The sequence below is a fragment of the Vanrija pseudolonga genome, chromosome 3 (assembly GCF_020906515.1).
Source record: "Vanrija pseudolonga chromosome 3, complete sequence".
Taxonomy (NCBI): domain Eukaryota; kingdom Fungi; phylum Basidiomycota; class Tremellomycetes; order Trichosporonales; family Trichosporonaceae; genus Vanrija; species Vanrija pseudolonga.
In genome coordinates this window covers 3,422,254-3,435,003 of record NC_085851.1, presented here as the reverse complement: position 1 = coordinate 3,435,003, position 12,750 = coordinate 3,422,254, and the positions used below count along the sequence as shown (strand labels likewise).

Sequence of the window (12,750 nt, the reverse complement as noted above, 5' to 3'; positions counted from 1 at the left end):
GGTTGCTCGACCTCGTCGTCGTCCTTTTGAACAACAACCCCCACATCGACGCAATACAAAAAGTCGCAAAGAGTCATCGCGTCCTCACAACAAAGCGAGCAGCAACAAGACACCCTGCGCAGGCCGCACAAGTCGCTTGCATCGCCTCGGCGCTGGACGCCAGAGAGAACTCTCTACTTCCCCCTTGAACTTTCAATCTCGACCTTGCCTCGACTTGCTCCGTGCTTTGTCCCACGACGCCGCAACGACGACACACGCGCCGTCCAACCCCTACCTACTTTCAGCCTCGACCGCGACCTTCTCTCTGCATTCATCTCGCTTGATTGTCCTTGCTCCCTTTGGCGTTCAGCCAGAGCAATGACCGCTTAAACCAGACGAGTGCACCATCGCAGTTTCAACAACGTCTAATACTCTGCACATCGCGGTTCCCATGACCCCCGCGCCGACCCACTCGCCATCAACATCATTCTCCGCCTCCACACCCAACATGACCGTCACGGCCTCGACGTCTACCCACTCGCTCAACATCGTGCCCGGGATGAGCAGCAGCGTCGCGTCTGCGCTGCCACCCGGGCCGAAGGGCACACGGCTCCGCTCAAACTCGACCGCCACCCACAACACTAGCTCCGGAACGCTCATCTCCCCGCCCAGCCCGACAGGAAATTACATCACGCGCTCGTTATCCCAGGCCCCGCTCAGTCCACATACTGCGACGACGACAGCAGTGACTGGGACGCCCTCGGCCTCGGCTGGAGTCACCGCCGCCGCCGTGGCAACGCCGCCACCGCGTCCGCCGCGCGGCCCGGCCCGCTCACCCGCCAACGTCCCGCGCTCACCGTCCATGCCCACCGAGTCGCCCACCGTCAAACTCATTGTGCGTGCCGTGGAGAAATCAAAGGACGGAGGAGATACCCTCGACTTGTCGCGCGAGAGACTGGAACGCATCGCCGACGAAGACGTTGATGTCTTCCGAACGCGGGTCGGAAAGGACTGCAAGGGCGTGTGGAGGTTAGCTCTGTCGTACAACTCGCTACGGGATGGGTCCATTGCCGCGTCGTTTGCCGCCTTGAGCAGACTGAGATACCTCAACCTCAAGGGCAATCATCTGTCGTTTGTGCCACCATCGGTGAGTTGGAATCTGAAGCGGCGCGCGCTGACTTGCTAGATTACAGAGCTCCCAGCGCTCGAGATTCTTGACCTGTCCAAGAATCAGATCGCCTCGCTGCCCGATAACCCAGGCTCCTTGGTCCATCTCAAGGTCCTATCCCTGTCCAACAACCGACTAACGACACTGCCCACCAACCTCGCCACCTATGCCAACTTGAGGGTATTCAAGGTCGACCAGAATCCCATCGTGTGGCCGCCGACTGACGTCCTCGGCCCTCTTATGGAGGTTGAGAAGGCGGGTCACGCCGGCGAAAAGGATTCCGAGAAGAAGCGGGACGAGAGCCTTCGACCATGGATTGAAGGCATGAAGCTATGGCTTCTCGAGCAGGCCCCGAAGGTACCCCCGGGTCGCACGAGCTTCGAGGACGACGCGTACCTGGGTTCGGCAGAGTGCGTGGGCTGGGTTATGAAGTGATGGCAACAACTGACACGCCGCAGAGAGGAGGGCGAGAAACCCAACGCCTGGGCTGCACCTGGTGCGACGCCATTGACAATGAAGAAGATTGCCTCGATTCCCGACCAGCTGAACGCCAGCGCCTTCCCATTATCCCAACCGGCATTTCCGGCCGGGCCGAACCTCGTCGTCGCCAATGTCGAGACCGCACCGCCCCTGCGGATGAACCCATCGACAGTGTCCCTGCCCTCGCAAGGCTCCCACCACGACCGATCTGCATCCTCCTCTTCACTCACCCCACCAGCTTCGGCCACCTCGTCTTCTCAGTCCATCCCTTCCTCCATGAGCTCCGGCAAACCGCCATCCGGTGTATCAGCTGCGACAGGCCACAACCGCGGTGCCAGCGACACTGCGACGCACCGTCTGAGCGGACAGCTGACCGCCAAAAAGTCCCTCCCCGATCTCCGACAATCCCACGCCAAGATTATCGAGGAGCGGCGCGGCGAGGCAGCCGACGAGGCCCGGCCACTCGGGTTCGGCATGGGCGCACGCGGAGGAAACTGGCAGCCAAAGTTTCCTTCACAGCTAGGCCGGGAAGACGACAAGCGGACAGTCAAGCGCAAGGGCTCGATGGACGTTATTCAGCTGCCGCCGCCAGTGGCGGACATTGCTGATAAGCGCGGCAGCCAAGAGGGCCCCGCCATTGACGAGTCGCGCAACTCGTACTTCCGCCGTGTTAGCATGTTGCCGCCATCGACAATCTCTAAGGCCGTCTCGCCAGCGCTGCTCCACTTTGTCGATGCGGTCCGTGGCCTGCTCTTCGCCCTCACCCAGCTGCACTCGGCCCTGCGGCAGTACCTCAACTTTGCGGTCAGCGATCGTGTCGCTGGTGTATTTGCCCGTGTGGTCGAACCGGCTGGCGGGTACCTCACCAACCTAATCAACGCCCTCGATCGCTTCGACTCGATGTCACGCAGGAGCGCTCCTCCGGCAAGCACTGTTCGCGCTGTCATCGACGCTGCAAAGGAGAGCATCGCCGTCTTCGCCAAGATTGTCGCCGTTCTGAGATTGCAGACGCCTGCTTTCCGCGACGCCGATGTGCGCTACTCCCGCCAGCTGCTTCTCAACCTCTACGGAGGGATGACGGAGATTGCAAGCTCGTGGGCAGCCATGTCACCGCTGCTACTCGAGATCCGGCCAATACTGTGGCCGAACATGCAACCCCAGCACCTCGCGCCGCCAATGTCCAAGTCCAACTCGCTCACTGGACGGACACCAGTATCGCCGATTCTGGAGCGTGGAGAGTCGCAGTCACCAGCCCGCCCTCGGACTGGCGGGTCAGGCTCGCAGCAGTCGATGCCGCCGCCTGGGACATCACCACGCGGCAAGAGCCGTCGGCACGCCGGCTCCTTCTCGACCCAGGACGTTGAGCGAGGCATGCTCATGGGCTCGCCTTCTGCCCCGCGCACCGACTGGCCGGATCTTTCACGGACAATATACGAAGACGGCGAGGGCGAGTTGCCAGCAGGCGCTGTCCCGCCTCCCTTCCCTTTACATGCCGAGCCCGAGCCGCCAGCAGCTCCACCCCATATGGTCACAAGCTTTTCCCAACCGGCTCGATCGCGGCACGCACCACAGTCGTCGCAAGGCTCGTCACACCTGTCTGCCCCGAACGGCGCGCCGCGCAAGTTATCGGTCGACGTGCGGCCGCCCACACCGGCCTCTGCGACATTGTACGACGAAGAGTTCCTCGACGTGATAGAACGCGCAACCGATGTCGCGTTTGCGGTGTGGCTGCGCCTCGCTGAGGAAATCGGCATATCTCAACCGCCGTTCATGCACAGCAAGAGCGACTCGATGAGCAGCTCTGGCTCGGGCGGGTTCCGCCTCGCTGCGCACGACGCCAGACGACCCGCTACAATCCCAGTGCGACAGTACGCCGACCTCGTGTCCCTCCTTTCGACGGCGGAACACGTTACGACCAAGCTGCGCGAGTCGTACATGGGCTTGCGGGCCAACCCGTTCTCCTTTACCAACACGACGATTCCCGACGACACGCACGCATTCATCAAGACTGTCGTGAGCGTGTCACAGCAAATCAAGGCCATCTCGACGTCGCACACGTTCAGCCATCAGATTCGCTCGAGCCTGAGCCAGCTGACGCAGGCGGCGAGAGAGTGCGCCATCCTGATGCAGGTGTCATCGCTCAGATCCAACGCGTCGACACCTGCCCTCGTTCCTCCGTCTACCGTCGGAAGCGACTATGGCCACGGGCACCAAAGCCCCATGAACCCCATGAGCAGCAACGAGGATCTGGCGCAGCCCCCCACCAACGGCCTCCGTGGCCTCCATCTCCCCACCCGGCATCCACTCCGCGGTCGCCCACAGCACACCAACAGCCCCCCCATGCCCGATGTCCCGCGCTTCGCCGCGCGAAGCGACCATGACCTCGTGCCCCCCCGCCGCCACTACGTCCAGTAGTAGGACGCTTGTACTCCCCATCATCATTTGCCAGTAGTCGTGGACTTTGGCCCCCAGTTTAGTCGGTCGTTCAAGTGACAATGCATCCAATGCACTGTATGTATTGTATGGGTCGTGGGTGGTACAACAAGGACTACAGGTTGCCTAGTCTACAGAGCGTCAATCAACCCTTGGAACTGCCTGAATCCGTTTTGGTGCTGGTTTTATGCTTTGATCCGCTCCCCCCCACCTTGCTCGAAGACGCCCGTGGCGGCGCCTTGACAGGCGAACCATGGTCTTCCTCCTCCTCTTCCTCTAGCTCCTTCTCCTCACGCTTCTGGGAAAGCGCGTCATCGCGCTTCATCTCCGCTTCTCTCTCGTCATCTGCCCGCCCAATGTCGGCCTCGTCTTCGCGCTTTGCGGCAGTGGGCATGAAAACCTCCTTGAAAACGTGTTCGGCAGCGTGGTACACTACCGCCGCGTCTCTCGCGACCATGTTCTTGGTCGGCTGCGTGAGCGTCGACGAGATGGCCTTGGATTCTTTCTGAGCGTCGTCGAGTACGCCCTGTGCGTGGTGGTCAAAGATCTTGAGCATGCGTGCCTTGTGATGGTCCTTGACCGAGCTGCGCCGCGGGCCGCGGTTGTATTCGTTGTAGTCGGTCGGTGTGTCGGCCGATGCCGTCGTCGGCGAAGTCATCGTCTCGCTGCGCGCCGGGATGTGGAGGTTCAACGACGGATGTACCGTTGCACGTATGGGTAACTTGGAGGGACCGGCCGGGGGAGGCGGAGCGGGCTCAGTCTGTCCTGGTGCGGGTACATCGTACGGATCGGCGTGAGTCTCGACAATGTCTCCCTCCTCAGACTCCGAGTCGGTAACGAGACGGCCGACCGTGCTCCGCCTCCGCTGTCCACCTTGACGCCGTCGATGCGAGCTTGCTCGTGACGATGGCCGGTGTGGTGTCGCCGATCCAGAACCGGAAGGTTTCGATTTCCGTCTCACAGAGCCGAGCAGGATGTCTCGCACTCTGACCGTGTGGTCCTTCTTGTCCTTCGCCCAGCTATAGGCTCTTTGCTGGGCACCCCGCATTCCCTTTGGACTTTCAAGCCCATGGGTAAGCAGGTTGGGCTCACGCTTGTGATGATGCAGGTCCCCAACGTGCCATCTTTCAAACTGTTTCAGGTCATCGCCCTCCAATCGCAGGAGGGTCGACGAGATGACGAGGATTTCGGCAAACGTCGAGCGGTATCGTCGTACTCGGCTGAGCATGTCGTCCTGGTCGTCGTCTCCGCCGTCGCGCTTTGCTTCGTCTGCCTCCTTGCGGGCCTTTTCTGCTTCTTCCCTGTATGTCTTCTCGACATCGATGCCTTGATCATACAGCCGGAAGGCATCACGGACCTGCAAATTACGATCTGCAAGCAAGAGAGTGCGTGCCAGGTCTTTGTCCATTGAATCGATGAGCATCTGCCTCGCTTGCGCCTCGAGTCTAGTCACGCGGTCCACTAGGGACTTGATGAGCTGATACTCCATCGACGTGTCACCCTTGTCGCGGGCTGGGGCGCACACGTCGTCGTCTGCTGGTTCTGGCTCGCCTGCCGCTTTCCGCGCTGCGCGCTCCTGTTCAGCATGGGCGACGGTATCGGCCTCGTGTTGCGCAAGTTGGGAGCCGATAGAACCGAGAGTGCTGGGAGTAGTGTTTGTGGGGTCTGCCGATGCAGAAACAACAGATGCCGAAGGAACAGCTGGAGTCGACCCTTGTGATGGCGGGGAAGAGCTCTGGATGGGGCGCTTGACCGTCCTCTGAATAGGGCTACCAGCAACCTTGTCGGCGGTACTCGCGCCAGGCGCACTGCCCGTTTCAGTGACAGTGTCGAGGACCTCGATACTGTCGTCGCCTCCAGTCGTGGACGCGGCGGCAGACGGAGCACTGGAGGGGCTGTTGCTCTGGGTCGTCGTAGACCCCTTGCCACTTGCACCATCGGTATCAGAGCTGTTGCCGCTGGCATCTCCGCCGTTGCCATTCGCGTGATCCCCGGCGAGATCCTCTCCACCCAGGGCCTCCACAACATCGGCTCGAGTATCCGAGGAATCCAGCATGTCCTCCACGACCGTGTCCTGAGCCTGCTTCTCGGCGGTTGACTCGTCTGTTGGTTCTCCACCTTCGGCAGAATCCTTTTCGCCGTCCACCGAGGGCTCCAGTAATCGTCTCTGTGACTCGACCGGACTGCCTTTTTCGTCTATCGTGGAGGCAGGAAGGGGCTTGGTAGCACTGGCCGTCGCCGCCACTTTGGTACCTTGAGTAGGGGGGGCACCGAGGACCGCTTGCCGAACAGCATCGACTGAAATCTGGCCATCTTGGCCTTGGGCGAATGCTCTCATGTACTTGCGCCTCACCTTGTCCCACTTTGTGTGCATCTTGAGCACAAAGTGGGAGTGGGGCGCGAAGACTTCCGGGTCACGCTGGCGAACGAGGTTGAAGCGGGCTTTGGTGAATCGGTGCTCGGACCAAGTATAGAGCTACCGTGTCAGGAATCATGACGCATGGCGCAGTGGATCGACTCACGATACCGGTGACTGTCTGCACGGCAAAACTGGTGACGATAGGCACAGCCATGAGCGCGTAAATGATCCAGACGACTCGGCCGGCTGGGCTGATCGGGGTAAAGTCTCCAAAGCCAATGGTCAAGCATGTGATCATGAGTGCGTACAGCGTGTTGCTACGAGGTCAGCTTCGGTCGCGGACAATGTTAGCCACTCACCCGTAGCCCCAGCCTTCAAGGAAGTGGAAGATGACTGCACCGATAAGCCAGAAGGCCGCCAGGGCAAAACCAGACCAGAATAGATCGTATAACTGGACCATGCTGAATGGGTCAGTGCGGTGTTTGTGCGCAATGGCTTACGTCTCCTGGTGCAAATTGATCTGATGGATCAACGACATCTCGTCGATCAGAGTCGCGTAGGGCTGGCGGGCCAAAGCTTCCTTGTGCATGGCCACGGCGTAGTTCTTCCGCCACGTGTCCCGCTTATCCTGCGCACGGTTCTGAATGAAGTCGATAATGATGGACACCTCGTTGGCGAGGAGACTGATGGTCAAGACGGCAAACGGGAATATGAGGACCTTGCCGACCGCGGTTGTTGGCACAAAGTCACCATACCCGACCGTGAGGGCTGTCTGAACCGAGAAGTAGATGGCGTTGAGATATCCCCACTCCTCGATAAAGTTGAACACCATGGCTTGGATGCCGATAAGGCCGATAAATGTCGTGACGGAGAGCATAAACTTGCGTCCTTCGAGACGGATCTCCTCCTTGTCCCATTCAGGTCGCCCAAATACCAGAATGTAGTGGACGAGGAGGCAGAAGGAGATAAACCCAGAGATGACGCACGAGACGACGGCGCACCAGAAGCCCTGGTCGTACGAATAGCCAGGCCCGTTGCGTTGACCTGCGCCAAATACGAGGAGGTTGACTATGGCAATGATCGTCTTTGTGATCCAACACAAGAGCGACAATCTGCGCGTCGTCAGGCATATGCAGTTGATATTTGGACCTACTTGACACCCCATCGCCAGAAAGACTTCTTGGTTGCTGAGAATCTAACCAGCAGTAACACATTTGCGAGCACATTGAAACCAAGACCGACTGCCGACAAGCACAAACAGACTGTGGGATCGCGTTGCACGTTGCCGTAGTAGCTGTACCAGTGTTGCTGCGGCGGCGGTTAGCGAGGGGACTTGTTCCAGGAAACCCTTGCCAAGACTTTCTCACCGAGAGGGCGGGAATGTCCATGAGCGAAGACATGGGCGCTGCGATGGCTGCGACGAGCGGCATGTACTGTGCGATATTGCGCAGGCTCCGAAGCTCTTCGGGCAGCAGAGCCTTGAGTGAGTCTCTCCAGCGGCCGCTCCATCCTTCAATGTGCCGCCCGTCCTCTTTGGTCTGGCCTGTATTGGATTTATTTGCTGCCCCACACGACTTCCTTACCGCCACCTGGGCGTGTATGTTGGGCATGATTGTGGTGTGAGATGAACGCGCCTATGTTGACGCGGCCGTGTCTTGAGTGGGCATGGGGTTTGGTTGAGCTGTTCAGTGCCGGAGAGGTATGTGAATGTGGAGAGAGTGTGAACGGACAAGATGGAGTGTGAGATGTTGTTGTGTAAACGAGTGCTTGCAGAGTCTGGAGATCCCGAGGCAGGCGCTCAGGCAGGGGCAGAGAGCAGTTTGTCTGCCTGGCTACGTTGACCAAGGGTGAAAGAGTGGAGTGGAGGCAAATTCCAGCTGGTTGTCAGGAACCGACCCTGGCTACACACCCAAGGTTTGGGCTGGCTCGCCCAGGTATGCAGCCAAAGTTGTTCCGTCAGTGGAGGGCGAGGGATCGACAATGCCGCCTTGGCAGGTGCATGGCACACACTCGGGCCCGCTTTGCCGCTCTACACCACCCCATCACACAACCTTTTTATAGTCGGTGGCGTCCGGGGCTCAGAGGCTCGGCGGCGAGCGAGGCGCATAGGCCACAAGATGCTCCTGACATGGCCTCATCAGACCATAAAAACTGGGCAATGTGCAGGAGTGATACTCTTGCAGTGGGTGGTGCTGTTCCATCTCCCTTTAAGCGAGTGGCAAATTGTGCGACACGGGCTGGGCCAAGCTGTGGGGGTTTGATCTGAGTCAATGCTATTGTGAGCCCCGAGAGGCACGCATGTGGGCTAGCGAAAGTCGAGGTCACAAAAATATAACTCGACGATGGCAGCAACCGAGTCGGACAGCCAGGCATGGGTTCGACTTATGGGCCATCTCTCAAATGTCAAGCACTCCTCAGCTTGCATCTCAGGAAGGACGTCACAGTATGCACGTGACCTGTCTGAATTTGCTCCCGCAGTCTCGTTTTAGTGGATCGACGCCAGCTTTGTCAACTGTTAACCGTGTTTGGTGGCCTTGTTGGGTGGGTGGCAAAAGTCGGAGCGAGATGGCCGCCCCCTCGGTGTGCCGCGCGGCTTCGGCGTGCACGGTGGGGTGAGTGGACACACGCCTGGCACGCCAAAGGCTCCCTCGGCCAATGTTGAGGCCGACGTGTAGACTGTCATCGACGCCAGTGAGCCATCTACATTCCTCTCATCCAGTCAACAAGTCGATGCTGCGTCGATGCCCGATTGACCACGTTTGCATGTGTATCCCCCCCTTTTTTCGAATGCATGAGGCGCAAGTCGAGCTGTGCAAAAAACAGGTCGCGACTTGACGTGGGATTGTCAGGATTCGCGCTGTAGCTGCCCGCACTATTCAGGGTTATCCGACGTTTCCTTGGCCGATTCTCTCTGCTCGGATCCGAAAAGTCACAAGTGTGTCGTCAGTGGGTGGGGGTGGGTGACTAGATGACTAGATAATCGTCCATTGCAACTGCCGGGCCCACGGCCAAAGTCAACTCGTCACTGCTTCGGCTTGGCTGCAAACTAGATAATTTCAGAAACATCCCTCGACAACGCGCGGCCTCGTCCTTGTCCCCCCCACCACTCGTCGAACATTCTTGAACGTCCACTCTACGGCCCCCGGCCTACACCCTTGACAGCCCACAATCCGGATCCTACGTAGCAATAGCAATGGATCCACCGCCAGCGACAATGCCGCCCTTTAACGGCCCCACCAGGAAGCAAAACGTTGCTTGTGAGACCCTCGCCACCAGACTGCCAAGAGGCCTGCAATGACTGACTCTACAGGCGACGCTTGCCGCGCAAAGAAGGTCCGATGCTTGCGTGCAAACACTACCGAACGGGTACGTCCATCTCACGTCCACCTTGCGCCCCTGCCCAGCGCTTATCATCGGGCAACCGCCCCTCTGTTCCTCGCTGGTGCTGACGTCCACCCCCACCAGTGCGAGCAATGTGTGGCAAAGGAGCTCGAATGCACCTCAAACTACATTGAACAACTACAAAACAAGCCCCGTCGACCACGGCGCTTCAAGAGTGGCGACGACTTCCGCACTCGTTCTGCCGCCGGCGAGAAGCGGTCCGCGCCCGACGATGACAACAGCCAAGGCAGCCAGCGGGCGTCACCTGTCCTGCAATCGAGGAGAACGTCGGGCCCTCCCGCCGAGTCAGAGACCAACACCACGAGCTCGACGCGCAACACCCGTGACATGCTTGGTGTAGACGAGTAAGTCGCCTTTGGTGGTGCACCCGTGGGGCACAGCCTCGCTTCCCGTCGGTCGCCGAGAGTACTGTTGACACGTCACACAGCGCTATGGCCATGCTCGCTTGGATGAACCCCTCGGCGCCGTCCGTCTACTCGCGCTCGCCCATTAAGGACGCCGGCGGTGCCCAGGCTGACCTGATGAGGTATCTGTTCTCACCGACTGCCGCCTTGCACCACGAGTGGCGGTACAGCGACTTGTCGAGCCTCGAGATGGTACGAGGTGGCAACTGTGACATGTGGGAGGAACAGAACGGGGTGGTATGGGACGAGGCGCCGACAGCAGCTCATCTGGGTCTCTGGGCCGCTGGCGAGGCAGAGATGGAATCGTGAGTGGGCAGAGGCGAGTAGGCTGGCCATTGGTACTGACGTGATCAGCTTGGCGATCGAGCTCATCGACTCCTTCTTCGCAATCATCAATTCTCGCTTGCCACTTCTTGACCCGCAGTCGTTCATGTCGCGGTTCACAAGCCCTATGACCGACCCCGGAGGTCCGCTTCCTCATCCATTGCTAGCCGTGGTGCTGGCGTTCGGAGCGAAATTCGCTGAAAACGCTCACATCACATCGGATCGCGACGAGACCAGTGCGCGCGATCCCGAAGGCGTGACCGGTCGCACACGTAGCCGAATGGTGCAGCTTCTCGCCATCCGTGCTCGCGAGGTTGCCGAGGTTGGTAAGGTCTGGCGGGTTCCGACCGTGGCCAACACCCAGACCCTGATCCTGATGGAGTCGTTGATGTGCCGTGAGTGAAGACGGTCTTTGCGCGAAATTGTCGCTGACGTGTCGACAGAGGCGCCTTTGTTGAAGAGAAGTGAGAAGGAGCGGATGAGGCCGTGTGCTGACTTTGCAGAATACCAGGCATGCCATCTGGCCGCCGCGTCCCGTCACCTAAGCCAGGTGATGGACTCGCCTCTAGACCACACCTTTAATTACGCCTACAAGGACGAAAGAATGAGGGTGCAACTCGCCCTCTTCATCATCACTGGGTTCGAATCAGTGTTCCACCGACTTCGCTCCGAAGTGTGAGCCCCGTGCGCAACACGTGCACTGCAGGAAGTGCCTTGCTGATACCAACCCTCTAGTTTCGATTACATTGTTGACCTCACGCCTCTCATTATGAGCGGCGAAGGAGCTGCCGGGGGTTCTTCGTACACCGCTTCCGACGACGACGTGAGTTGCTCTTCCTTCGTTGGCCTCTGTCACTGCTGACCATTTCCCAGGCTTGGCTGACCGCCGCTCGGGCCGGGGCGGTAGTGTGCCGCAAGCTATCGGCAGACCTCTGGCACCCTCGCATTTCCGCCAACGGGATCCCTCTATCTGTTCTCCGTGATTTTGTCCATGAACACTCGTCATGGAGGGACGCCTACCTCGCCCGACTCGGAGTGCCACTCCAGTGGCCAGACTCGTGGGACTTTGTGGCTGCCATCAAGGCCTGCTCCACCGACATCTTTTACCACGAGTTGTGGCTCGTAGCCGAGCGAGCCGTGCGCGACTTTGGGATCCAGGGCGGCAGTGACGAGAGCTCACACGGCATGATGAACCTCGAGGTGTCTCAAATGCGTGAGCGCCTCAAGCACGAAGCCCTGCACAGCGCCATGCGGATAGCCGCCCTGTCTGCGGTGCTCCTCGAGCACGGCTACCTTCGACTTGACCCGTGAGTGGAGATTTTGTGCATCATGGGTGGTGGCAGCGGCTACACGTTGTGTGGCATAGAGTTGCCCGCACTAGCGAGCGCTTAGGGAACCGACGCCGCGTCCGCAGTTGGCCCCATGGTGTCGCGCTTTGATAACCTCCATCACCCTGAAGTCTCCACTACCTTTTGATTCTTAACACTGACGCCGAACAGACTGGTCCTCTATCGTCCCATGTATGACGCCGGTATGTTCCTCGCCCGCCAAGGCCGCGAGGAGAGCCGCGCATTGGTGGCTGGTTTGAGGCAGTACGCCGGGCCGTACCCTCAAATGTGGGACTTGGCACTCGAGATTGAGGCTGTGCTGCTCGAGTCGGCGGGCGGCGCCGGCTCGGCGTTTCCCTTGCAGGCGGCGTCGGCGCAAGAGGTGACCAACGTGCTCAACGGACATCAGCCGTCGGTGCTGGTGTAAGTTTGGTTGGTTTGCGACGCGCCGCGATGCCGGACTCGGCGAGGCGCCACATGTAGCTACGGGATTAATTGTATAAAATAGGGTGTAAATAAAAGGCCCGCTGGTGCGAAGGCCAGTGCGAGGCAACCGGCGACATTTTCAGCCGCGAGATGTAGTATTTATCGTGCTTGTGACTTTACTCTTGTTAGTGTTGTGCAACAACGTCGCGGAGTGGACCAGAGCACGAGGTAAGTGTCGGTCGGTCTCTCGGTACCCACGTACCACACCATAATGGGTACGGCCCGCCTCCCGGAGCCTACCCCCCATCGCCATCCCCCCAACCCCCCCATCATCAAGATGACCATTTGTCGCCCCAGTCCTAACGGCCTCTATCCCTGCGGGGGGACGCCTAGCGGACTCGACTGCACTCAGCCAAATTGTGCCCACTGAGCCAGCTAGCTTGCTTT

General features: G+C 59.5%; 3 protein-coding genes across 3 annotated transcripts; 2 read left to right on the top strand and 1 right to left on the bottom strand.

Annotated features, from left to right (window-relative positions):
* Positions 1–39: 39 nt before the first annotated feature.
* On the top strand, positions 40–4,124 carry sog2 (Leucine-rich repeat-containing protein sog2). Its single transcript, XM_062771423.1, has 3 exons — positions 40–1,126; positions 1,166–1,557; positions 1,606–4,124. The coding sequence occupies exons 1-3, from the start codon at positions 431–433 to the stop codon at positions 4,040–4,042; spliced, it is 3,525 nt and encodes a 1,174-aa protein (XP_062627407.1). The 5' UTR covers positions 40–430; the 3' UTR covers positions 4,043–4,124.
* Positions 4,125–4,205: 81 nt separating this feature from the next.
* Positions 4,206–8,202, bottom strand: TOK1 (Outward-rectifier potassium channel TOK1; the record flags this gene model as incomplete). The annotated part of the gene is made up of 6 exons (XM_062771422.1): positions 7,787–8,202; positions 7,573–7,727; positions 6,920–7,531; positions 6,779–6,880; positions 6,583–6,736; positions 4,206–6,536 (listed from the first exon to the last, which is right to left on the bottom strand). Exons 1-6 carry the CDS (start codon positions 8,027–8,029, stop codon positions 4,206–4,208), a joined length of 3,597 nt encoding a protein of 1,198 aa, XP_062627406.1. The 5' UTR covers positions 8,030–8,202.
* Positions 8,203–9,440: 1,238 nt separating this feature from the next.
* LOC62_03G004902 (uncharacterized protein) lies at positions 9,441–12,460 on the top strand. Its single transcript, XM_062771421.1, has 10 exons — positions 9,441–9,676; positions 9,730–9,785; positions 9,885–10,165; positions 10,249–10,530; positions 10,580–10,944; positions 10,993–11,013; positions 11,053–11,224; positions 11,285–11,372; positions 11,423–11,856; positions 12,049–12,460. The coding sequence occupies exons 1-10, from the start codon at positions 9,613–9,615 to the stop codon at positions 12,302–12,304; spliced, it is 2,019 nt and encodes a 672-aa protein (XP_062627405.1). The 5' UTR covers positions 9,441–9,612; the 3' UTR covers positions 12,305–12,460.
* Positions 12,461–12,750: the final 290 nt, after the last annotated feature.